The following is a 27,503-nucleotide window of genomic DNA, read 5'->3' as shown; positions in this document are numbered from 1 at the left end:
TTTCATTTGTTGGTTCCAGTGTCCTTCAAAAATCCTTGCTTGCTAGTGGTCAGTTCTCTCTCTTTGTCCTGCCTTTTTCACTTTGGGACAGCACAAATTACTGTATAATTACGCTCTGTCCTGTTTATCTCTTCCGTAGGGGACTTTTTTTTCAGGGCCTGCTCACCCTCGTTTATCTTAGCTCCCATGGTGGGCTTGGAATGAGTGCTTTAATTTCCTTGTTGTCGAGGCCATAGCTGGAAAAGACCAGCTCCGGTGCTGCTTAAAAGGGAGTGCTCTGCTGATTAGTGACTGCAGCCATGATGTTTGTATGAGCATGATCCCACCAGCCTGCATTTAAATAAAGCAAATATGCAACTTAGAATTTATTTAAACAAACTAAATACTTTGGAAAAAATAAGAAAAATATGCACATTAACACTGCAAGGGCAGCTCTGAGCCCCACAAGGCTATAACTGGCATTGCCTCTTTAAGGGGTCCATTGAAACTGCCTCGCTCTCTCTAACTCAATGAAATGCAAGACCGTTGTTGCTTTCCCAGTGCCTGACTTCATCGGCTTTGAGCTGTGTGCTTGTGAGATGGCATGCCTGTATGTCAATGTATTTGTTCTGCCTAAAGAAACATTAGGTCTCACCGTGCTTTGACTCAGTAAGTTGTCACCTCCTGCTGCTAACATGAGTGAACATTTTTTTAACCTTTCCTTCAGCACTCCGCGGAAATGCATGGCTTTCCTTACTCTTTTGTTTAACTGTACTTGAACGTTCCCAGGTCTCAAAGTGCTTGCATGGTTTGTAAACATGCCATACGAATAGTAATTGAGTTTGAAGTGTAATTACAAATGCTGCCCATAAAATATCGCTATTTTAATTGAATACCCTCTCCCTGCCCACATAGCACTTCCAGGCAACGTAGTGGTGAGTATTAACTTGTAAATAACTTCACGTTTTGGAAAAATATCCCTTGTTTGAAAGCGCCTTGAGTTGTCAGAAAATAGTGCTTAGTAACACGGCAAGCTACCAGGAACGTTAATTCGGTATGAAAACAGTTAATGTAGGCACTACACCACATGACTCCGAACTGAGGCATTCCTGTTCATTACTTCAGGTAAAAGCCAGACTGAGTGACAGTGTGAAATGAAAGCCTTGGACTTAATTGAAGAACAAACAAAACGTAATGCAGCGTATACAGCATGCAGTGTACAGCCTCTAGCCGCTAAGTACAAAGAGATCACAAGCGCTGCACAGTGAAACGTGGAGTTTTCCAAACCCTTGTGGGGGGACTTGAAATGTAACTTGCACATCTTGCCTTCGCTTGCTCGGTTGTTTGATAACCTGCTGTGAAAGAGTTCACTTGAAGCAGGAACAACTCTGCGAAATAGACTCTTGACCTGGGGACATTTATTCTGTCTTATTTCTCTGTGAAGGGGTGATACCTGTGGTGACGGTGGCCATGGATTGGCATGTCATGTAACCATTCTTACATGATATGGGCAAAACGGTTGCACAATGTTGGAGCAGAGAATCTGTCGCCTGTGCCTCCTTGTTACCTTTAACTGAAAACAGACACTGCAATTTAATCGTATCGGGAACAGCATGCGGCAAAATCAACTACAGATGCGAGCCAAGACGTGCCCAAATGCAGAAGGATAGGAGGAGAACCATTTTCAATAAATATGGCAAGAAAAGTCCAGTTAGGAATTTACAACATTACTAGCTCTAACTGAAGAAAATGTGAGACCAATTGCATTGCAAATGCTTGTTTACTCCTGGTACCTGACTGTGGATCACAGTCGCAGAGGGTCAAGGCGGGGTCTGCATATTGAGTCGAGGCCTGTATTGAGGCATTAGGGGCCACAGTTGTAATCTCTCTGTTAAGGCGTGACTGCTGATCTGTTCTCATGCAAGGACTTACCTCCTGAGAAGAGGGGATCAGTCTTGGTATTGGCTCTCTAATGTGGCATTAGAAATTGTGACACGCGTGTTGATATAGCTACATGCACAAGCTGTTGCCTCTGTTCTTCGTTATCCTTATTTTCCTGGGTGTACTTTTCTTGTTTTGTGACCAGTTATTGATCACCTGGAGGTTTCTTGTCTTGTGACTTGTTATTCATAACCTGGAGAGTTCAGTGTATTTCATTCTCTTGTCCATCGAATATTTTTATCACAGCATGCTCCCATTGCTAGTACTCTCATCCACTTCGAGAGACATGTTTGACGGAAAGGTGCAGCTGAACACTAACACAGTCCATGTTCGTGTATTACAAAAATAATATTTCATTATGTCCACCCGTGCTCTTGGGTATTAACTTCTTAGCCTTGAAATGCAGTAAGAGAGAAAATGTAGTCAGACTCGCGGCTGCTGAGGAGGGCCAAAAAAGAAGGAACCCATGTGCTCCTGGTAAGCGTTTTGTTTAGCTGTTATCATTAGTGAGGGCAGATTTTCGAACTTTTGGCGCAACACAGCGCAGCAACCAAATTTGCTACTGTGCACTGCGTTGTGACAAAAGGAGAGTGCACTTTGGTTAGAGCGGCAGACCCTGATGCAGAGATCTGGCCCGGGACCAGGGTTCAATTCCCACCTCGGCGGCTCTTGGGCTCAATTCCCTTGGACCAGATAATTCCCGCCTTGGTGCCTAATCTAATTAATGGGTCCCACTCTGTAACTCTGGGCAATAGCTTGCTTAATCTTCACAACGGCCCTCTCAGCGCTTGGATGCCTGGCTTCACCCTGGGGCTGTCCAGGAGTGGGTGCCTCACGGGGGAAAGCCAGGAGGGGTTCCACAGCGGAATGCGTAAAGCGCCTTGAGATCCTAACGGGTGAGTAGTGCGCTATACAAGTGCGAAGTTTACAGTTTTACAGTTTACACTTTTGGCTACCGTGCGCCCAGAGGGTGTGAACTTTCTGTCAAGCATAGGTTTTCGTTAATATGTTTTGCCTTAATACGTTACCCATTTTGTAAAGTGCAGCACATGTGCAAAGTTGAAAAAATGTTTGAAGAGGTTTAAAACTTGCTCCTCTACACCCGCCTCGAGGAAGTATAATCTTTTGGTGCAAATCCATGTGTACCAATGTTAGATTTGCGTCAAACCCCTTGGGTAATTGCATGTGAATGTCCATGTGCAACCCATGGAAGACCTCCTTGACAATAGTGGGGCATGTTGATACTCTGCTTTAAGCTTTCCAAAGCAAACCAGGATTTGTGTTGTAAAGTACGTACAATCGCAGCACTTTGCGGTTGGTTTGCATTACAAAAGTAACACAAATCCAATGCAAAGGGTAAGTAAATCTGGGCCCATGAGTAACTACTCCTCCATTTCCAAGCCCAAGCCATAAATTATTTGTTTAAAAGCTGTGTGTTTCTCCATAGTTTGCTGTGACTTGTTCTAGAATTTACAGGCATTACACATGCTCACTCAAACCCAATTCACAAAGCTTTTTCCTTTGAGTAAGCATGTCTTATTCCTGGAAATTCTGAAGTAACTTAAACTGAAGGCTGGAATGAATCACGACCACTGGTCGAAAATGCTTTAAATTGGGCCTGGAAATTCAGAAGTGGTTCACACTTAGGACTGGAGTAAGACACAGCTACTCACAAAAAAGCTTGGTGATTCATATCCAAAATGATAATTGGTGAATCGATTTTTCTTTATATACATCTTTCAACTATAATATCCAACAGCCCTACATTACCAAAGACTACAACATCTTTCATCCTTAGTGTTCTGGTTACCTCGTTAAACGTCGGGTCCTTCCTGTAATTGCTGGATCTTTTGTGGCCATTTGTATGTTTTTAAGATACAAGCACCTTGATATGGTCATTTTAGCTTTTCTAATGTTCTTTATATTTTTGTTTATATTATGAAACAAACTTCTAACATAAATAACTTACACCACCGTATTTCATGTTTGTAGAAATATATATTGTACTACTACTCTAAACTTTGTAGTTGAAATGACATTATTTTATTTTTAGATGTCATGATTTTGATGTAGACATTTTCCATCGGTTTGAAAAGTACTAAAGCGGAGGCTTTGTGTTTGCACGTCTAGCTACCATTAGAGAAGCTTCTCATGAATGCTTTTGTGACCTGTGATTTAACAAAACTGTGAATGGGGTAGCTATTTCTGGGTAACCTAAAGTATAATGTCTTGTAAATGTGAAAATATATTGTTACAAACATTCTTCGTAGCCTGACAACACCTTCTATAGACTATTACAGAGACTGGCATCTCATGATAGAGCTCTCCCAGAGGCTGCACTCCCTTCAATATTACTTACACAAGACACCAGCACCGGATTGCTGCTATAAGCAGGATTTCACAGAGAGGGCCCCTTAAGACACCAAGCTGTCATTCTATATACCGTCTCCTTCCCTGTGGATGGCAATCAAAAGTGTTGAGCCTAAGCAGCAGTGACACTTTACATTCTTTCAGACCATCCAAGCTGTCTGCCTTGATTTCCCTGATTCTTGCCCTCCTCTGGAGTAATCAATTTCAGTTGTTTCCATGTTTTTTTTAATAATGCCTGCTTTTATATGCCTTGTACTGCTCAAAGAGGTTGCCATCAGGGATGATAAGATCATGCTCCAAGAGAAGAAGATAATTTTGCATAATTAAAGTGCTGTTGTATAATAATAAGCTACTTTTCTGGCTTTCAGAAAGAATAGCAAATTATTCACTGCTTTTTCATTTTGCGTTTTCATTTGTTTGACTACGTTTCAGTCGCTCCACTGGTACCATGTTAAATAGTTCTTTTAGTGGATTATCAGATTATTTATTTTTCTTTTACCTCTTTGGTACTTTTGCCTCGCGACTCCTGTTGCGATAAGTCAAGATACATTATGAGACATGTTGCCATAAACTTGCACACCACCCAGTCAGTTGACTGTGCCACACCGGCTGACCCCCATTTGTCGCCTAACTACGTGTATGCACAGCTCACTGTTAGGACGGCTGAGGTCTTTAATTCTATGTTGATTGGAACTTATGCAGACATGGAAATCAATGGTCAAAAAATTATTAATTTTGGCACATCTTTACACGGATCTGTATAATTATGTATGGCTTCAGCACCAGATATCGTCTGGAGACGTGTAAAAGAAAGATCATCTTTAGGGCACATATTGTGTACATTTTTGTTAAAACTATTCTATTTGGATTTGTTTCTCCAATGTAACTATTCACATTCGTCTTTTTCTGAATGCTTCTTCATCCGAAAGTGAATGGTTCGGGAATCCAGGTCTTTTTTTTGTGATCTTGTAACTACTCACTGATCTAAATTCTTGTGTTTTATATAATGGGCTCAAACAAAATAAATGGATGGCTGGTTTGGAAATACACCTAAACTAGTATTGCAGTTAGAAGCCTAGTGACACATTCCAATTCATCAGGCACATCGAGAAGTGCTTGTTTGTATTCCTTGAAAAAATATCGAACACAATTTATGATCACTAAAATTAATATTAATATGCTATCATCAGATATGTAATGACCAAAGGATAGCTTGAGTCAGAAGCGCTGCAAAATTGTGACATCTACTGTGGCTTGTCGCAGTGTCTAACACTTACATCAATCCTCCACTCGCTGGAAAATGCAGATTGAGTAAAAGTTGTTCAACTGGAACTATGATAATTGCGTCCCTTCTGTTCCTTCCCTGCTGGTTATCCAATTCCAAGTTTTTGCTATTCATAATCCCTATTCAGCACATGTAGGACACCTGGATCCAGATCTTATTTCAGCACGAACATTTTTATAGCACTTCCTGCTCTTCTCCTGCTAAATCTATTTCTATGTGAAAATAGAGATCGATATTGCAGGACCTGGAACCTGCTCATAGGTGCTGGCACTTTTGCTGCTATGACTTGCAATGGCCAGAAGCCATCTTGTCTATAAAGGGAATTTCAATGTGCCTGTTGTGGCCCACCATGAACACCCTAAAGAATGAATCACTATTGGCCAGAGGTCCTCAGACTCCTGTACACTGCGCCGCTAAGTTGTACACCCTTGGACTCAAGGTGGAAGGATCTCATGCTTGTCGATTCAAAGCTGAAGGAGCGTAGAGGGGTGTTTTGTTTTGCCATACTGCTTCTTTTAATACACATCTTCAACTTATTTCGACACAGAGATGGAAAGGATGCTTTTTTACTAGACTAAATTCATAATGAATAACAATAAAACGTGTTTGCTTTAGTCGAGGGTAAAAATCAAGCTCCTTTGGGGCTCAAACATTCCTCTACATATTAAACCCCAGAGCATAGGGACAGTGTCTTGTCATCATGTGACAGACGAACTGCACTTATCAGCACACTTAACTGTGCTACTTTACTTTAAATGTTACTTCATGCTGTTGTATGGTTCAGTACTTTAGCATTCAGTACAAAGTACATGCACAGTAGCAAGAAAGGAAACTTCACCGAGGTAGATTATCAATATTGAAGTAATTGATTATGTATGATAGTTAATCACTTGAAAGCAGAGATCAGCTGTGTAGTCCCATAGTCCATATCTTTTTTTATTTGTTTACTATACAAAATGATGTGTAAAGAATAATATGGTAGTTATATTAATACATACGTAATACAGTAATACGTCTGGCGGTTTCAGCACTAAGTAATAATTGTTACAGACTGAAAAGTACTTCAAATGTGTGTCTATCTTGTGGGCGGTCATACTAGGAAAACTCGAGCTGCATGTCTCTGCACATTGGCTATTACTGCAGTAGCAGGAGGAAACACTTGGTAATGACAATTAGATGTGTTCCTGGTTCAAAATTAGCACAATTAGGCTCTAATTACCTCTCAGCATCCTTGAAGTTCTAGTGCTGTATTGTGTTAAGTTTATTGTGCTAATATCCCGTTATTTGCTATTGGTATCAAATCAAGAAAATCAGGAATAAAGAAGTTATGTGCCCCTCCATCAATTTACCTATGCCTTTTCATTTCCCGGCGGTATATATGAGATGCAGTGTGGGATCACTGCCATATTGTAATACCACCACAAAGGTTAGTGAGAAATTACAAACCATGCTGTGTGCTTCTGGCTCCATTAGCATTGCAGAACAGCTTCTGCACTCTGGTTCAGTTTTCAAGCATATTCTCTACTCTGTTGATGGTGGGAAGGTAGGGTGAAGACATGAATGCTATCTGCGCTTTCTGAAAATCTGTGCCCCAACTGTTGTATCAGATTGCTTGTAACTGTTAATGGTAAATGAATTGTCACAGGATCTTAGTTTACCCTCCAGACAAGCTTCCCTCGCATATTTTTTTTAAATCTTGTTCTGATAATGTTCTGAGCATATTTTCTTATCTTGACTCTCAATTTCTTTCTTACTTTTCACTGTAAATGTTTAGTTTTAGTCCTAGAAGACCGTTACTTCTTAACTCTTTGCTTTCTGTCTCAATACATCATGAATATTTCATTTCTTTTTAGGCATGTTTAGTCTTGGAGTCCCAGTGGATGCTCTCTTCTTCATCGGAAATCAGCTTGTTGCCACTAGTCACACTGGGAAGGTGGGAGTGTGGAACGCTGTGACTCAACACTGGCAGGTAAACAAATTGTATTTTACATGGTGACTGTGTTGATGGGCGTGTGTCATTGCGTATTGGCCAGTGAGCATAAGGCCTCTTCAGAAACTTTGAAAATGATTACATTGGATAATACACTTGCCTTCACTAGCGTGCCCTGTTGAAATAATCAATCTGTGTTTAACCACTCTGCAACTGTCTTTTTCTCATTTGATTACTCAGTGTTTTTGTTTTGCAGTGTGGGGTAAATTGCATTACCAAGTCTCATTCAGTAAGCAGCCATTCACCCATTCTAAAGCTGTAATGTGACAATATTAACACAGCTATTTCATATGGTGTCACAACTCTAAAGGCATTATATCTCAATAATCACCCCCAATTTAAATGCCTTTATTTGATCTCCACTTAAGCTTTCTAAGTCATCTTCTATGCGGCCTGGCGGACTGCAATCCAAGTTACAGTCTTCAAGTGTTGCAAGGAGTCTGCTTTTGCACAATTGTGCCTTTGGACAACACAATGTCTGAATGCAGGGGCTGTGCCATTTTTGCCAAATCAGTACTGTCATACCAAAATACCTGACTAGCTCACAGTGCCTTACTTGCCCTCCTAACCTTACAGAGTGAGAAGTAACTGTGACAACCCAGAAGGCACGACACTCTAACCACCTTTTTCAGGGAACAGTGGAAAACAGGTCAGTCCTTTTTATACATTGTCTAGGTCATACATATCCATAGCGACAGTAAAAAAAGACACAATGAAAGTACACAATATATTTATTGCAATTAACATAGCCTATTATGAAGCAAATTAGATGTGATTACAGTACTGGCAATAAATATAAAAATGTAGAATGGCAGTTATAAAACTGTATAACACACATAGTGCCACCATAATGCAAACAATAGTGGCCTGAGCCTACCCTGTAGTTGTATGCAAAGGAATGCTATCATTATTATTGTTATATTTATTATCTCTGGGAGGGGAGAACACCATACCTCTGTTTGCCTAGTCAAGTGGTCCTCATAGGAAAGTGTAAACCCATTTACACAGACTGCCTGCACCCGGAGAGCATGTGTTCCCCAGATGCGTCAGCTCTGCTAGAATCCACTTCTCTAAAAATACACTGCGAGATCTAATTTATAACATTAGCTTGATACAGTGAAAAGCTACTGTGTTATGTTTATAGAAGCCTGCAAATGATTGTTGGATGGACAGAAAACAACAACTGGCACTTGTTGTGCCCACTGATCAGTCAAAACATGTACAGACAAAATCCCAGGAAAGTGGCTGCACAGCAAGTGAATGTGTTTCAAAACAATGGCACAACAGAAAAATGTGCAATATACAACAATGCAAGGCAAAGACATTGTGATTTATAGAGTACTTGGAAATGAGGAATCACTATAGTGAGTCCATGCCCAGGCCTCGTGACACCTGTAAATCCTAATTGTCCGCGGTCTGCCTATGGGCCAATATTGCCTCATCAGTGTAGAGCGCAGCCTTTTATGACCCCCTTTGTAAGAAGTGGAAATTTCACTCCCTTAAATACTGTGGATTTAATCAGCTAATCCATTTCTGGGAAGCCCTTAGACTCAGCTGAACAGTCTTCTCCCACTTTGGAAATCTTATTGGAAATGGTTCGATCGGTAGACTATCATTAGTCACTCATGAGAGTGGAAATATTATTGGCAGGAAGTATTTTGAATGTAAGTTGGCTATAACAAGTGAACCACGTTTTACTTAGCCTATCCATCATCTTTATGCAGCACCTATGTTAAGTTCTAGTTATCTCACCTATGAGCTATTCCATTAAGAACTGGTCCCTAATTTGAAAAACTTCCTTAGGGTGTACCTGCTTTCTTGAGGTTTATGAACATATGAAACATTTTATTTTATTCTACCTTATACCAAACCTCAAAATGAGGCTGAGGGTGCCATTGTTGAAACAATCTGTAATACAAAAGAGGGACTCTGGTTATGTCTTGCCGTATATTCTTCCTGTTCCAGTATTATACAAGCTTATTTTTTGGTTAATGTGCAGAGGGTGATGCAAGACATCTATTTAGACATTGTATATTAACATGTGAGTGTATATGAGAATAAACGTGGCCCAAGAAAGCATCATTTGGAGCAAGCGTTCTAATAAATAGACACATATATTAGTATAGTGCAAAAGTGTTATTACCAGAAAGGAGTGTAACTGGGTGGTGAAAACACTGATTCAATCAATCAGTAAATTTGTAAAGCACTACTTGTCACCCGTGAGGGTATCCAGGCACTGGCAGGGTGCAGTTGATTTGCCTAGTACCATGTCTTCAGGGACTTTGGGAACACTGGAAGAGATGGTGAGGTCCTTAGATGAAAGGGTAGCTCGTTTCATGTCTTTGCTGCTAGGTAGGTGAAGGAATGACCTCTGCATCTGCTATGTCAGGTGGAGGGGTGAGGGTTAGAGAAAGGGAAGGGGGGCTAAGGTGTCTTGTGAGCTGTTGGAAGTTCAGGTGGTGGTTCAAGTAGGCTTGACCCATTTGTGTAGGGTCTTGTTTGCATGGGTCAGAAGCTTGAACTGGTATATTTTCTTTACAGGGAGCCAGTGGACTTCCCTGAGGTAGGGGGGGATGTGAGTTTGTCTAGGGAGATCCAGGACAATTCTGCCTGCAGGGTTCTCTATGGTCTGTTGTCGGAGGAGGTGAATTGTGATCCCTGCGATTCTAATCTAGAATCATTTTGCACAAGAAAATAGCTGGGAAAATGCAAGGCCTAGTTATAGTGATTTTTCACTGGAACATGCTGGTGGTTTCCCCAGGAGTGAGTCCTGACTGCTAAGTGGCATCCTTGGGACCCTTGGGTTATTGTCATAGTGCACTCCTCCTGCCTAACCCTAAAAGCTTGGACTTAGAACTTTTCCAAGGATGTTTACCCAAAGAACCAGTGACTACCACTGGAACGCGGCCCATCCGCAACTGCCAACCTCACATCGCCGGTCGGATTCAACTTGGTGATTTGCCATGCTAAAAATAGTTGGGCTTCCAATAAAGTTTCTAAGTTCAAAGGTAGAGATTTTCACCCCGAGAAGACGCTGAAAATATCCGGCTGATGTGGGACCTTGCCTGGGTGCAAAATTTGTATTTCTATCCCTCTGAGATTTCCCACCAAAGGTCAAAGGCTTCACTTGGACCTCGTCCAACGGATATCCAACCTCATGCAACCCATCTCGGCGACAGCCTGTTGCCTTGGCCCTCTGAGTATTATCATCTTCCAAAAATGTTTCTAAGTCAAAGGTAAGCTTTCTGTTATGCCAAACCTGGTCACTATGTCTGACCCATGCTCCATCGCAGTTGGTCTTCACTTTTGACTTTAACCCAGTCTTGTGTGACCAGATACCCACAGTTGGCACTTTGTGCCTTTTGATAATTGTTTGCTTATCAGAGTTTATACTGTTTTTATACATTGGTGTATGATTTTTATTATGTTTTGGTTTTAGCTTTTTAACTGTTTTGGTACTGATAAATCCTTTACAATTGTTCCTTTGAGTTAATCCTGATTGCTCAGTGCCACACCTACTCAGCTCTGAGCTAAGGTTTAAATTGAAGTAATCAACTGGGCCTGATACAGAATAGTGAATTATTACTTGGTGAGGTCTCACTACGACCCAAACTAATAATTCACTTTCTCACTACCCTGCTGTCGTATCCTTTCAGCGTCCATTTATTTATCCTTGATATTGTTTCCCTGTTTATGAAAATATTTTTTGTCTTTTGACTAAGATGAAAATTAACTGCTCATATTCCTTTCTTGTAGGACGTCTTTGAAATCTTTCTTCCCCACCTTATCAAGTGCTTCTAATCAAATTGCCTTCCATTCACGCTCTGTAAATTGATTATATAGAAGGTTTTTTAACCTCTTATAGTTTTGTTCTTCAGAAACGATCTTTCTTATCTTAAGAGTTCACTATAGGACAGGCCCTAGATAAACCTTGGCGACTGAAACTTTCTATATGTAGGAACTAAATTATAACTGTTGGTTTTGTGATGATTTTCTGCTGACCATTGATATTTCAGTGCCCAAACATGCATGAAAGTGAATCGTACTATTAAACTGAACTGTATACTTTTTTCAATTATCATTTGATGTGCTGAAGACTTGTTTTTTAAATTCACTCACCTCCACATCCTAAATTCTAATATTGGGAATGTAACTTTTACAGTGTTTCAATTAATTATAGCATTGTTCCTGGTTTAAAAACTGTTGTTCAAAATCATACTTAAAGGTATTGGCATACATGTGTTCCATAGGGGAGCCCATCACTAATCCTGTCAGTAGTATTTGTTTCTGAAATAATTAAGGTGTAAGTAGAATTGGATCAGTTATAGCAGTGTGCTAAAAATTCTGTTTATTGTAATAAAATTCACTTGTAGATATGAAGCAAGAGAAATTAATATCAGTACAAATCAATGTTTATCAGCAGATTGAATTTGATTTTGTTACCTGTTCAGGCAGAATTTTATGGCTGCAATTGGTGTCATTCATTTATGACAGACTATGCTATAATATAGCATAATCTGTTGTTGCAGCCTTCAATAATAATTTATTCGAGTTATTGGGTTGACAGCTTAGAGGTTATGTGTTAACAGCAGTTATTCATTGTTGCTGATTTGCTACCTCTTTTGTTGCAAGTTTCACCAAAACAATATCATAAAAAGATCTGTTTTCCTATGATTTCTAAAGTGGAAAAAAGAAAAAGAGAGAGCTCATCATTCAGAGAGGGGTTTAAGGCATTGCAGATTTTGGTGCCCGGGTGCATAAGTAGAAATAGTGTTCTATGGTTCTAGAATACTCTGTGCTGAAGGCTGATCTTTTAAATGGATGAAACACGCCTATTCACTCAGAACAAGTCACAGTGTACTTTAAATCAGATAAGGACTGCCAGACAGATACTTTGTCATCCATGTTTCTAATGTGACAAACCATGTTTTGTGATACTATTTATGCATGTTAATTATAAATGAAAATACAAACTAGAAAGTGCTCTTTCACAGCCAGTGCAGTATTGCGGCACTTGTAAGAGATCCCTTCTGTAATCCAACTCACCTCATTTTATAAACCTCAGAAGTCCTCTTCTGTAGTACAAGTACTTGCCGTCCTGCTAAACTGGTTGCTCATGATGTCTGGGTCCTACAGTTTTTTGGTCATAAAACAATGAATTTGAGGTTGTGGGAAAGTCATCCTTTTAGCATGTTCACCCCCAGTTTTTCTGATTGATCCTGGTGGTAATTCACTTTGACTGTGCCTTGGGCTCAGCTAACCAGGCGCCAGGGCCAGTGCTCTGATTAAAAAGGTATACAATACTTTGTATAATTACAATTGGCAATGACAGATCCCTGTACGTGCCTAGTATATAATATTGCAAGGGAGATTCAAACTACCTATAAGTCCCTAGTATATAATAGGCCATGGAGCTTTAGAGGCCCAGCATATTTCCTGCACTGGAATGTGCACTGTTGTGTTGCCTGCTGTCATTTTTTAAGGCAGCCCTGCCTTGCAGACTGTCTTTATAAAGTAAAATGTGTGCAAATTTGACTTTGCAATTAAAGGTACTTCTACAGTGATAATAAATCTTCCTTTTACATATCCGTCACCCCTAAGGTCTCCCCTAGTTGCCCCAGGTGTGGGGCACCATGTATCTATAAGCAGGGACAGTGGAAAAGATGTTTTATATGCCCTGGTGAGAGAAAAACTGCCCATTTCATTTTCTCCATAGTAGATGCTTAGTTCCATAAGTTACCATAAGAATTTAGTTATATAACCATAAATATTGTAGGAAGGAGCTAAATGTGTCATTCAAGGACTCAAAAGATTGGGAATGATAGTCCAATAACTTGCCACTGTTGAATTCATCATAACTAATCCAAAAGAGAAGTTATAGGACTTTATTTTCTGTAAGCCAAACTCCAGCCTGCTAGTGGCCTCTCCTGATTGGTCACCCTCAACCGGATTAGTCAGGCTGCTTGAATGAAGTGATAAGTGGCCTGCATAGAGCAGAGGTTTTCTGGAGGAGTGAGCTCTGCATCTGCAGGGCTCAGGCCAGGAAGGGGGCTGGGTAAATCAGACTGGGCTTCAAAGACAGCAGGACAGCTAGGAATGCCAGCCAGGCCTGCCCCCTGTCCCTATACCCCTCAGACAGATGCCAGGCCCAGGAAAGGAATTTGCAGAGGATCTAGAGGGGAGTGTTAATGGAAATGAGCCACACCAGTAGGTTGGTTTAGTCAGGTCTTACTCTTTTGGAGAGAAATCATCCAGCTTGGTTTTTAAAGTGCAGTGCTTTGTGGAACAAAAACATGCCACACTTTGGAGAAAGCTCTCAAGCTTTTGTGTGGCACCCTGCATCCCTTTCAACAGGGATGCCCCCTTGCTTGCCTCCCAAGATGATTGATAAAATATGTCTGAGCTGCATTGCAACTCAGATCTGCTGCCTGAAACTACAAGGAGAAGGAGGACTGGCCTGCTGGAACCCTGGTCTGCACCCAAAGGACTGCTCCCGCTGCACAATGGGAACTACAGCCCTAAGGACTTTGCCTTGTTTATAAAAGGACTAATGAGTGGAGTCCCTGAAAGCAACAGGTTAACAGAGTTTCCTTGCACCAACTTCCACAAGAAGTCCCCAGCCTGGAGTGTGTCTAGTGGACTTTTAAGGATCTGGCCAAGTGCATTGTGGGAATTGAAGTTCAAACTTCTAAGGACCATCTCAGACTTACTAGCCCCTTGGACTTGTGTTTTGGACACTTCAAGACCCAAAGTAGTACTTGTGGAATGATACATAGAAGTTTGGAGAACTTTTGTGAAAAAGCTCCATAAGGTGTGACTGACCTGCTGACGAGAGTCAAGCCACCACCAACAAACCATGAGCCGGCCTGAATTTCAAGTTTGGCCCGCTGAAGCTCCGGAGCTTTTCCCAATCAACAAGTTTTCCAGGATTTGACTGGGGCTTTGCAGAAACTCAAGCCGTCGATGTTGCATCGGATCCCAGCCTGAAGAGGAGCATCGCTCGCCGCAGAGAAAAATAGCTCCAGCAAAACCACTAAGTCTGAAGGTAAAATCTTGACCCAGGCCTCCCACTTAGTGTATGCAAGCAGAGCTCCATTGCGGTCGGCCTCAAATTGTGACTTGGTCCCAGTCTAGCATAACCAGATGTCCCTGGTTGGGGCTATAGATTTCTAAGCACTAGAAAGCATATTTATTTATTTAATCTTTAATAATTCATATCTCCAGTTCCCTTTGTTGAATATTTGTCGTTTTGGTGTAATTTTAAAGATAAACATATTATCTGTTTTTACTAGTGTGGGAATTTTATTGTGTTGTGTGTCATACTTAATTGCTGTTTTGGTGTATATAAATGCTTTACATAACTGTCTCCTGAGGTAAGCCTGCCTACTCATTGCCAAGCTACCAGGAGTTGAGCCAGGGGCTAGGGTTTTGAGACTCTGACGGGACCTTATGGTGGGATGGTGGCCTTATTTCTAGTAGTGGGTATATACTTATCCCTACTAATGACCCATGCTCCAACAGAAGATTTATGAACTGGAATGGTGTGCACCCTGGCCTAATAGATTATCTCTTGGCAAAACAAAAGTTAACACAGCGAGAATTTATAAGCAGCTGCAAAATTTCAGCTAATGTGATTTGTGTTTGTTAAGTGATTCAACACTGTTGTTGATGTTGAACCAAGGGTGATTTTCCACCTTTAGATGATTTTGCATCTCAATGTGATACTGCAATTGTGCTTACTCTACAGCAGCGGTAATTTTGCACCCAAATGAGTGTGCACCTGAATGTGTACCTAAATGTGTTTTTGCATATCAGTGTAAGTTATGCTCTTTGAAAAATTCTCACAGAGATGGTAATGATGCGCCAAGAATGATGATTTTTTCATCTCAGAGCGCTGTAAGTAATTTGTGAGTTCACATCGATTACCATCTTTCACACCGAATGCTGTTTCTCACTACTGCATTTTATTTGTGCACTAAGTGATGCCCCACAGCTCTATGCTGTGTTTCCTTAAGTTTGTGATAGTGGTGGCATGAAGCGCTGAAATCATGGGGAGATTATACATAGGCATGGGCCCTTTTTGTGCAAAGAGTGTCAGGTTGCATAGACACAAGGAAGAAATAGTCTTTGTGCATGTCTATGTTTGAAAGCGTTAGCATATTAAAGCATGCCAAATTGACTTTGCCAGTGCCTGTTCATGAAACTGCTAAGCTTAACATTAATGTCAAGTCTCTGTCCTTGCTCATTCATAATTAATTATTTAATTTTACGTGTTGAGAGGGCAGTCATCTATCCAGGACGTATTTTTTCGATGCTAATATAATTATTTGATTTTGATGCCCAAACGTAATTTAATAAAATAAAATGGAAGTCTCAAGTCCTCTCTGTAACTCTTTTTATGCTTATTGTCCTTGGATTATTTTAAATATTTCCAATCAAAGAAAATTGCAGCATTTTATCAGAAGACAAAATGGTCCTTTGTTTGGCTTTAATTCAGTGATGCTCATGCTTGCAGAAGAAGAAATAGAATAGACTTAGCGCTCAGAAGTAATGCAAGTGCTATATAAAAACTAAACATATTCAAAGCAGTATTGTCGTGGCCTTCCTCAGTTACGCCAGTATTTGTTCACTTGCCTGCATTATTGAATTAATGGCATAGAGTGCCTTATAAAACTGGTCTCCTGTAGAAATATCACGATGTTTTATTTCACCTCCTTCTAGGTTCAGGATGTTGTACCTATAACAAGTTATGATACAGCGGGCTCCTTTCTACTTTTGGGCTGTAACAATGGATCTATATATTACATAGGTAAGGTTGCCAAAACTGGTATTGTGTATAGGTGGAAAGTTGTGTAACCTGTGTTGTTTTCCTTTTACATGTACTTTATTTTCTGTTTTATTTCCAGACATGCAGAAATTTCCATTGCGAATGAAGGACAATGATCTACTGGTGACAGAACTCTACCACGACCCCTCCAATGATGCTATAACCGCTCTCAGTGTCTACCTGACTCCCAAAACAAGTTGGTGCAATAATATAAGCATAACTCTGCTTCTGACTGGAAGTTGTTTAAAATAAATATATACAAATGCAAATATATTCTCTGAGATGGTGTATGAACAGCGTATTGTAAAAACTAAATATTTGAAAAAACCCATAAACGAGCTTCCAAAATACTAATTAAATATTACTTAAGGTAGGTTTGTCCTAGAAGCCCCCTGGCACAATGCATCTCTCTTGTCTCATATCTGGAGCATCTGCATCTCTCAGTAAGATGGTTCTAGCTTGGTGATTTTATATTTTTAGTCCGTGTAAAACAAGAGCAGATTCCTAATGCTGTTGAATGTTGGTGGTTTGGAGTGAGCAAGTACCTCTCTACACAACCAATTTATGTGTTTGGGTAGTTTGCTGCTCCCGCTTGCAGAGTGTTACGGCTTATAAAAGTTTCTGGCTTTTACAGGCAGCCATTTAGGAGTGTTGAGCACTAGGATGCTATGTTTTTTTTTTTTTTTTTTTTTTTTTGGTTGTAGATACTAATCGAGCTAGTGAATTAACCACCGATTTAAAACCTTTTCCTGGTTTAAGGGATTTTATTCCGTGGTGGGGTCTGATTTGCTAATGAGATTCACTGATCTGTTCTTCCTGGATTTTGACTGACGGTGTCAAACACTGCTTTACATGTCAAGAAGAATGGCGAGACAGGATTCACATTGTAAATCATTTTGCAAGCTTTAGCTATGAGGAGGAAGAGGATCACAGGTCTTTGGATGTGCACCAGTCCTTACAAGTGAAGAATGAGGGTGGTGCTTGTGCCTTTCAAGAGATTGGCTGGAAAAGGATCAGAGAAATGTTATGATATGCTGAGGTCTGCAGTAATATGTGCTGAATCATTCGTAGTTATAATAATTATGAAGATGTGCAGATTTCGATGAAGAGCGACAGGGATTACGTGGCACATGTATCAAGCTTTTTTCCTGTCGCAGACGGGCAGACTCGGTCCATTTGCGACCACAAAAAAGCATTTCGGTATGTATCAAACCCAGTCTGTGATTCGGTAGCTTGTTACGGGATCGCAGTTTTAGTTTGCGACATGGGGCCAGATGTACAAAGCTTTTTTCTTTGCACAAACAGCCCAATTCTCAGAATTGGGCTGTTTGCGCACTGAAAAAAACACTTTTTTTAATGTACAAATGCAATTTTGCAATTCGGTAATGTATTTACTAAATAGCAAAATAAGATTGCCAGGTGCCAAGGGAGTCCCTTCCCAACTGCGAGTAGCAGTTGTATGTATGATTGTTTTTGACCATGAATGCAGTCATAAAATAATCACAGTTAACACCAATTTCAAATTGGTGTTAACCCATTTGCAAATGGGAAGGGCTCTCCAAGGGACCACTTCCCTTTGTGAATGGAGTGCAAACATTTTTCCAGAGCAGACAGTGATCCCACGGACCACTGCCTACTCTGATTAAATTAAACTGAAACATTTCATTTTTATTTTTGAAATGCATCCTGTTTTCCTTTAAGGAAAACATGTTGCATTTAAAAAATAAATAAAGCTTTATTCAGAAAGCAGTCACAGACATGGAAATCTGTCGACCTCAGCAGGCCACCATCCCGGTGAGTGCAGTCATTTCCAAATGGGTCGCAATTTGCGACCTGCCTCATGAATATTAATGAGGCAGGTCCTTCATGACCCATTTGGGAATCGCTAACAGTGTCTGAGACACTGTTGTACATCAGGTTTTGCAACTTGCAAATTGCGAGTCGCTAAGACTCGCAATTTGCAAGTCACAAAACCTGACATTTGTACATGTGGCCCTATTAGGGGCATCCATTCCAAATACCGAATTGGAATGGTATGCATTCATGTTTGCAACCGAATTCCCATTGCAAAACACTGATAATTTACCGACTACCTAACTGTGGTGGTAATGACTTTCCAAATGGGAAGAGGTCCCCTGGGGCCTCCTTTCCATTTGTGAATATAGAATAAAAAAATTGTAAGAGAGAAGGCAGTGGTCCAGGGGACCACTGTGTCATGTAGGTTCTCATTATCCTAATGAGACTGCTGGATTTGGGCGGCAGAATCACTTGTACTGTGGGGGACTGAGTCTGAGCCAACACCAGGTGACACCTGTCGGCCTAATCCTGGTTTTCTTCCGGCTAACTAGCAGTGCCTCATCCCCACCCAAGAGCAGGGATGATTAAGAAACCGAGCGCATGACATAAATGACTTTTTAGGGCAATCGTGGTCACTCAGATCTCATCCGTTTCTGTCAGTTACATTAGTCTCACATATGTAAGGACAATCAGAGGCAGAGTATGGTTCAATAAGGTTTTATTGAAGCAACTGCACCTTAGATAATATTGCAATAACTGGGACGATGAAGCACAATAGGACTAAAATTGTGACAAAGAGAGTAAAACACAAAAATAACGCTACCATTGTGTCACTAAGATTGTTAAGGATACTTCCTACCTAGGCAATGTTGGAGCACAGAATGTTAAGCTCTAATTCGGCCCTTCAGGTTCCCCTGCGAAGGCATAATTTTTATACCTGAGCAAGAGGCCTGTAGTCAACATAAGCAGCTGCAGCAAAGTACTCAGCAATCAACACACAGTCGTGGTCATCTGGCTGGAATCTCCCTCTAACGTACATGGGTCAAAATAGTGTACTTATAATAAAACAGCTGATGTTCCAAGAAAGGATCCCACGTATGAGTGTGTATGTTTCTGTGAACATTGGAGACAAAGCGTTCCAGTTTTTGCCTGCAACCTATCTTACTGCAGCCTTGAGAAAAGCACAGAGTGAAAGAAATGTCTTGTTTAAGAACGCAGTGCTGACCTAGGCGAAGAACAGCTAGATAGAAAAAATAAAACAAGACCGCAAATGTGGCTATTGTTAAAATGTATAACAAAGCTGAATAAAATATATCTAGGTTAAAATGCACAGCGGCAGGCCTAGTATGCTAAAATAATATGTATAAATCTATAGCTAAAATGGCTACACAACAACTGCATCTTTTTAAACAAATACTAGAAAAAAAAGAAACTTTTCTTTTTATTTCATCCCGTTTTCCCTAAAGGAAAACAAATTTCATAAAAAAAGGTTGCTTTATTTAAAAGCAGTCACAGACGTGATGGTCTGCTGACCTCAGCAGGCCACCATCCCTGTTATGGCAGTGATTCCTAAGGGGTCGGAAATTGCAACCTTCTCATTAATATTGTGAGGTAGGTTGATTTGCGACCCACTAGGAATTTCGAAATGAAAACCAGAGTTTCATATATTAAGAATGACAATTTCCTGTTTGTGATTTGCAGAAAATCTCAATTAGGTTATCGCTAATCCTAACATTGATACATCTGGCCCTTAGTTCTGTGTCATTTTTGGAGAAATGTGTACACTTCTGTTAGTTGTCTATTGTATAAACATTGAGAGATGCAGGAGTTTATGGTCTTTCTAACAATCTCAAACGATGATTAACCATAAACTGCACCAGTTCAACAATGGCCTGAGCATGCTGCACCTCGTATTGCTGTGCCTCGTCCTGCACACCTCATACTCTTGCATCAGTGTGGGCAATGCAGCAGTGTGGGCAACACTTTGCTCAGCCTATCCTTCCTGGTAGTCCTTCATTTGTGTTCTTATCACCATCAGCAAACCTGCTAAAGCCTTAGCGCTTTGCGCATAACCACCTATATTCAGGATACTTGCAGCAACGCTGTTCACAGAGTATTCAGCACATGAGTAGCCACCATTGTGTTTTTAAACCAAAATACAAATTGAAAACCAAATATTTCAACAGAATATTTTACGAGCAGTGAGACCTTTCAATACAGGAAGGAAATCAACAAAGTCTATTGCAGATCTGAGATTACTAGTGGGGACCCCTTCCAAACGAGAAAGGAGTACAGTGAAGGATTTCCAATATGATTACTGGACATAGCAGAAACTGATCTTAGATTCATTGCAGAAGATACTAGGTAAACTAAAAGGATGCTAGGTAAATGTTGATTGTAAATGAAAATAAAACGGAGCACGTGTTCTTTCACAGCCAGTGTAGTGTCCTTTGTAAGGTATGCCTATTGTTGTACAAGTTAGTAGAAGTAGTTAACAATCTCCACCCAAAAAATAAGTTGAAGGCCAACCCCAGGTGTAGCCCAACATGGACTATTCCAAAACATATGTGGTAGTCCTCAGCACATCTGATTTTTCCACCAGATAATTCTCTCTGTAAAAATCATATGAGTCTTTCCCAGCAGCCGCCAAATCTGATTCAGTATTTGTTTCTAACCTTGAGGAGGGAAGGACAAAATGCACTGCCCTGTTAAAGGCTTACACAAGGATATTTATGTGCAATCACAAAATGTAAATATTTCCATGTAAATTTGAGTGTTTTTTAAAAAACATATTTTATGTGTTTAAAGATGCTTATCAAATTGCTGAAAAATTAACTTTTAGCTGATCACTCACATATTTAGCATGGCTGGTATTTTCTCCATAACCGTTACGAGAGACTAAGACCTCAATTAAGTGCTTCTGTAATTGTACATTATTTATCACACTCAATAAAAAATAAAACTAGAGATAGTTATTTATCGAATGCAATACATGGCTCTATTTATTAGTTTCCCCTTAAAAATGGGCAGAAAATACAGATTTACATGCTGTCTGTGCCAAGAGGTGCATGTACTCTTTTTTACCGGACATTTTTCACCCATTAAAAATGTCTGCAGTTTTATTGGGGGAAAAATGTGTCTGTAAAATCCGATAAACTCATAATTCCGACACCCACGCAAACAGTGATCTGCACTGGTTTCAGAATATTAGAAGGCACTTGTAATTGAGGCCCGGCTGTCTGTTTTTTTCACTGGAAATTTTCTTTTGCACATGTCAGGTATGCCACTATTATACATTCTAAAGTTGATTAAATTGATTCTTGGTTCCAAGTAACCAGAGCCTTATAAGATCTGAATTCTTCAAAATATTATGTTCAACCTTGTTACTCTGTTTACTTTCTTTAGGTGTGAGTGGTAATTGGATTGAGATTGCCTATGGTACCAGCTCAGGGGCAGTGAGAGTGATAGTTCAACACCCAGAGACAGTTGGGTCTGGCCCTCAGCTTTTCCAAACCTTCACAGTACATCGAAGCCCAGTTACAAAGATCATGCTGTCTGAGAAGCATCTCGTATCAGGTAATGGTCTGTGCTAGGTCAGATTTTTGTATTATGTTTTTCTTTGCTTTATTTCCACTACTGTTTGGTATATGCCAGAACCCCTTTCCAGTGACTGGGGACACTATGGGGCAACCTGGCCCAACCGTGGTGGTTGAAACCTTTTACTCCTGATGTTGTAGTGCTATAGATCTTGAACACCTGGTCCAAGTTCCCCTTCTGCACTTGACTTTTAAGTGATAGATGTGGATGAACAGTTGAAGGCTTCCTTGGAGGGTGGGGCGGGGGTTGTATATGCAGGTATGTGTTACTAAAATGAGACACTGCATTGGGTGAACTGTTGGCACCAAGTGGGACCTTAAATTGCACTTTAACTTCTTGATATTTGCTGCCTTCACTGCTCCACACTGAGCCTCCTGACTATGAAAATATATATTTTTCTTATTGCAAGCAGTTCTGCGTGTCATGTTGGTGAGCTGCGGGCTTTGGTAGTTAAGTCTCCATATACCTCGTTTGTCCATGAATAATACGTGCATAGAACCCATGCATCCTTTCTTCCAAAAGTGGTGTCACTGTTCCACATGTTGCCGTCCATCATACTTCCAGCATTCTTTTCTCCTCTTTACCTATTCAAAAGCGCTTCTTTGCCAGTTGGATTCTGAGTGTGCTGTTCTGTAGAGTGACCTTTTAGGACTTAATATGTTTCCAAGTAAAATTTCACACACTTATTGTTTTGTTAATTTGCTGGTGATGCTCCATGACTGAGGGCAGGAAATAGCCAATAATTAAACTGTGGCCCAGTGTTGTCACTTCCACAGGTGGATGACTTTGTTGTGGAGCCCAATGGCTCTGCTACTGTTGCACAGCAACTATTGTACAGAAGTTGTCCAGATTCAGCCTGGTGTCTGAGGAGCTTCAGTAGGTGAGCAAGCTGTCGTTATGTAGGGAACCATCTTTAGAGTTGTCAAAGGTAAGTAACATTAACTTAACCTGTGCTGACACAAAGTGGGGCCTTGCACATCCTATGAAGTATGGTTAACGGTTTGCACAACCTCATGCCATTAATGCGTGATAGATCTTGATCTATCACATAAAACTGTAAAGGTTCAATCACACGAGAGCACTTTCAAAACATTAAAAGAGTATTCTATAAGGATAAATCTCTAAATATCTATTCAGAATCAGGGAGGCTCAGAGCATGTTGAACACTTCATGCACTTTTGTGTGTTTTTCATTCTTTTAAATTACATTTCTTACCCAGTATTATTGTCACCATATTATATCTTCCAAATGTTTGAAACCAAAAATCTCTTTGTACATTTGAACCTAGCTCTTTGGACTTTATTTTTGTTCCTACGGGTGTCAGGACATATTGTATCAATGTTTGTAGCCACCTTTTGCTATTATAGTAGTTCTGTTCATCACCTTTCAAAGCATCATGTGACATGACTAAAGTACCCGCTATGCTTATAGAGCGAATTTTGTTATAGACTGCAAGATATGCAGTCTGATGAAATATTTCTTGTTTTAAAACTTGTATCTAAGGCCTTCTCAAAGTTTACTACTGAATAAAGACAAAATAGGTAATTCTAATAATTACTTCTAACAACATAGTCCTCATCTTTTGAATACTTCTAGGTCCCAGGCTGAATCTGGAAAGTTCCCATGCAATTGCATGCAGATTTGTAGTGCCATTGGACTCAGGTGGCCTCGCACTGCCTCTGGAAAAGATGGAGTGGACACTGATCTAGTGGCCACCTTTGCATGGTAATGTCAGTTCCTTTTTTTCCCATTCTCTGGCACTGATCCGGAGCTCTGCTCCCAAACCTTCTTCACCGACCTACAAAACCTTTTTTGATGACAGCCCTGAGCTTCTAGTTGTGCTGCACATTCAGGAGGCAGATGACAGTCATGGACCATCCTTATGTCTGTTTTTTGGTGTCTTGGATCCAAGCATGACCCAGAGTCATGCAAAAAAATGTTCCCTGATGCATCTAAAAGTCAAAGGGAGCAGGGGGTGAAGCTGTACGTCACTGAGCACTGATCCTTAAACAACCCTTCTGCATTGCACTATGTCGGTGTACTGCAGACTCCATTAATGAAATCCTCATGCCATTATCTTCTTTCCAGACCACCTTCTACTTTGGACTTAGGTGTTTTTGCCTTTCCATGTGGGGTAGTCCATCACTCTCCCTGCTTTCTCCCTTCCACATGCCACCAAGGTGGAGGAGAAGCTGCACTCGTTGGAGCACGAGGAAGCCCTTTGGTGGGTTTTTTCAGTTGGGCTAAGAAACACAGTGAATGACCAACTTTTTGTGGTGTTCTCTAGTGTTAAGAATGGAAATGCAGTCCAGAAATGGACCTTATCCAGATGGATTATTATTTGCATACAAATGAACTATGCCGTGGCCAAAAGGAGCTGCCTTAGGGCTCATTCTGGTTGATATTGTAATTGATATTCCTCACTAACCGTACTTGTTCTGTGGGATGGACATCTGTGTGTTAATTTAGTTCCCAGTCTCTTTCTGTCGATAGGCACAAAATGCTTTGATGTAAACTGACATCTGTGCACAAGGATGGTACATATACCTATATAAAACTTTGAGCCTTCATATCTCAGACAGGACAAGGCTGCTGTATACCCTCATGGTACCACCTATTAAAATGTGAGATCAATTGCTGGAAAAGTTTCTGGATCCAAACTGATGCCTGGGGGGAATTTAAAGGTGAGGAATCTGCAATGAGATAGAGTATTCACCAGAAGGAGCATTACAAAAGAGTAACATGTTAATTTGTGCCTTCTTCAAACAGTTGTATTGTTCTTTAAATTTAAATGTGTTATTACTTGGTCATCCAAAACATATCTAGAAATGTTCCTGGATTTGTGATCATTAAATTAGCTGACGATCATGACTCTTAAAAGTGATTTAATATGCCTGAGTTTTGCAGCAGGACACCTAGCTGTCTATTGTTCTTGACAGTGAACAGGTAATAAATGTATATTTTAGAAAAGTGCATTACGTCAGTTGTATTACCAATGGAAGTCATACAGTAGTTCTTTACACATATCATCATTTGTAGTTCTTTACACATATCATCATTTTTATTTGTGAGAATAGTGTTTTGTAAAAACACAGTTTTGAAAACAGACGAGGCAACTCTTATTCGTGTGCCTCACCAGGAATACCACTGGGGGGGGGGGGTTATGTTAAAAAAGTGAGAATTAGGAATTAGAGGTGAATGCTGTTCGTGTCTCTGTGCACAAAACTCAACCTGTATAGGAATTTACTAAATGTTTTCACTTGGTACATTTTGACCGGTTTGATCTGGCCAAAATTCACTAGGGAAGTTTGCACTGAATATCGAACCACTCATAATTTCATGTACCTTCAGCAGGGATCCAGATTTACCAGGCCACTCATAATCTGGGTCTAGGTGTACTTGGCCAGAATGACCCTTACCTGCAATAATCATTGCTGAGGCAGCAGGCACTACAGCTGTTTCTTCCTGTGTAAATGTTCAGATGTATTTCATTGAGCATTCTCATCATATGTACCTCTGTTTTCTCTTCCTAGTTTGTGCTGATAATAACCACGTGCGTACATGGACAGTAACACGCTTCCGAGGGATGATTTCTACACAGCCTGGATCAACTCCTTTAGCTTCCTTTAAAATATTGTCCTTGGAAGAAACAGAGAGTCACAGCAGCTATTCCTCCGGAAATGATATAGGTAAATAAATACTTTCTGGAGTCCATTTGTGGACACTGATGAAAACTTGCAAACTTTTTTGTTTTCATTAAACTGCTGACCCAAAAAATAAATAACTCAGATTCTATAAACGCATCATGGAAAAAAGCAATTTCTAGGAGCACCTCAACATTTTGAAGCTGGTGGGATCAAAGAACCTGAAGAACTCTCTTGTTTCCTTTCGAACTTGTACCCTTCCATTAGACAGATGCCAATAAGCAAAGAAAAGTACTTTTGAATTCTAATGTAGATCTCTCCGGCATATGGAGCTTGTTTTACCCAACTTGACATTCATATTAGTTTCTGTACCAGGAAGTAGAAAGACTGTTATAGTCTCAGGTAATAGGATATATCACATCTCTATCTAGTTACAGATTCCATCTGTATTTATCTTAATACAAAAACGCAGGGAATCTACCCATAAATTCCACGTAAAGAACAATGACAGGCCAGCAGAACATACACTACATAGCAATTTGAAGTTTTTGACATTTTCATGCCATAGGTTTCTGACATTGTTTCTCAGTAAAAATAGATTTCTGTTTAATTGCTGATTTTTTCAGAAACGTACAATATAAATTAAATTAAAACAGATATTGAGCCCGTCTATTCATTAGGCACACATGAGTCACTGGCTGCATATAGATGGAAGAGAATGAAACATTTCTATGCTCCAAGCCTGAGCTTTCACAACAAATTTAAGGCTTCAGCCTACAATCTGGCTGGAAGGTGCAAAAGGGAGGAACAACAAAGACCCTGCTCTGTCTCGTTGCGCAACCCCTGCCATGAATACCCCGTGACATTCCACTGGTAGTGCAATGTCTTCTGCTCTGCCTTTGACCAACGTACCCATCGCCCCTTGCACACAGCTCCATCTTTCAAAGAGCAACATGTCTCACATTGACTGAAAGAGCGGGCTAAGAAAGCATTTATTCCATAACAGGTCTTTCATGATATTTACTTGTCACTTGGACCCTAAACCTGTTTAAAATATCAATGCGTTCTGCTCTTTCAAGTGGGGTCTTAAATAAGGAGCTTCGCATTTTTATATACCCATGAAGCCTGAAAAAGGGAAGTGCTACAGAGGATCTTCGCAAACCAATTTTCACCTTTCACAATAACGCTACTCCAAAGGAAAACAAGGGATTTAGCAATCTAAAAATATTATAGCCATGGTATTTAGTAACTAATGAGATGACTATCATAATAATGTAAGCAGAGTAGGTGCTAAGCACATTTTAAGAGACATTCATTTTGTATGATTGTGAATCGTCTTATGTGCATCAAACAAGCGTCTCCTAAGTTGTCATACTTTACTTTTAAGTATTCTTTAGGCAATTCTTGTGTATATTTATATATGTGAGTTTCTTTTGTAAGTTGCAGGAAACCAATATCACTTTGATTACCTTGCACATTTTGTCAGAATGACTAAAATCAGCTTATGTGCACCACAAACTCTCATAAAACCTAAGACCATCTTGATGGGGTCCATGTGTTGTTTAATCAGCCTTGGACTGTGCAGAAATTTGATGAACACATAAATTCTCACATGTCCAGTTCAGAATCAGCAGGTCGTATTTCCATTTGGCTCTGCTTTCATACGTAGCAGATAAAATTTTGTATAAATTGTTTTACTTTATTACATAATTTTTAGTAACAAGGTTAAGGTTAATATTAAAACGCATTACATTGTTCTACTCTACAGGCCCTTTTGGGGAAAGAGATGATCAACAGGTGTTTATCCAAAAGGTTGTACCTGTGACGAACAAGCTCTTCGTTAGGCTGTCTTCCAGTGGGAAAAGGTAATACACACTGTGCTGGCTAGGCAGCATGTACTAATTCATGCCTCATTCTTCTAGGATACAAATTTAGTGGTGCTACATCAAGACAGCAGAAACAGGGATACTATGGGGGTTATTACAACTTTGGAGGAGGTGTTAATCCGTCCCAAAAGTGACGGTAAAGTGACGGATATACCACCAGCCGTATTACGAGTCCATTATATCCTAT

The 27,503-nt window shown here is 40.2% G+C and overlaps 1 protein-coding gene across 1 annotated transcript in view; it reads left to right on the top strand.

Annotated features, from left to right (window-relative positions):
• The window catches only part of KCTD3 (potassium channel tetramerization domain containing 3), a 290,532-nt gene that overhangs the window by 193,952 nt on the left and 69,077 nt on the right, over nt 1–27,503 (top strand). Inside the window, exons 10-15 of the mRNA XM_069233892.1 lie at nt 7,429–7,544; nt 16,287–16,374; nt 16,472–16,588; nt 21,595–21,765; nt 25,320–25,475; nt 27,199–27,295. Coding sequence (XP_069089993.1) covers nt 7,429–7,544; nt 16,287–16,374; nt 16,472–16,588; nt 21,595–21,765; nt 25,320–25,475; nt 27,199–27,295 — 745 coding nt within the window. The remainder of the gene's footprint in view (nt 1–7,428; nt 7,545–16,286; nt 16,375–16,471; nt 16,589–21,594; nt 21,766–25,319; nt 25,476–27,198; nt 27,296–27,503) is intronic.

This window comes from Pleurodeles waltl, chromosome 5, assembly GCF_031143425.1.
Source record: "Pleurodeles waltl isolate 20211129_DDA chromosome 5, aPleWal1.hap1.20221129, whole genome shotgun sequence".
NCBI classification, from domain to species: Eukaryota; Metazoa; Chordata; class Amphibia; order Caudata; family Salamandridae; genus Pleurodeles; species Pleurodeles waltl.
This window is presented reverse-complemented; position numbering and strand designations above follow the sequence as displayed.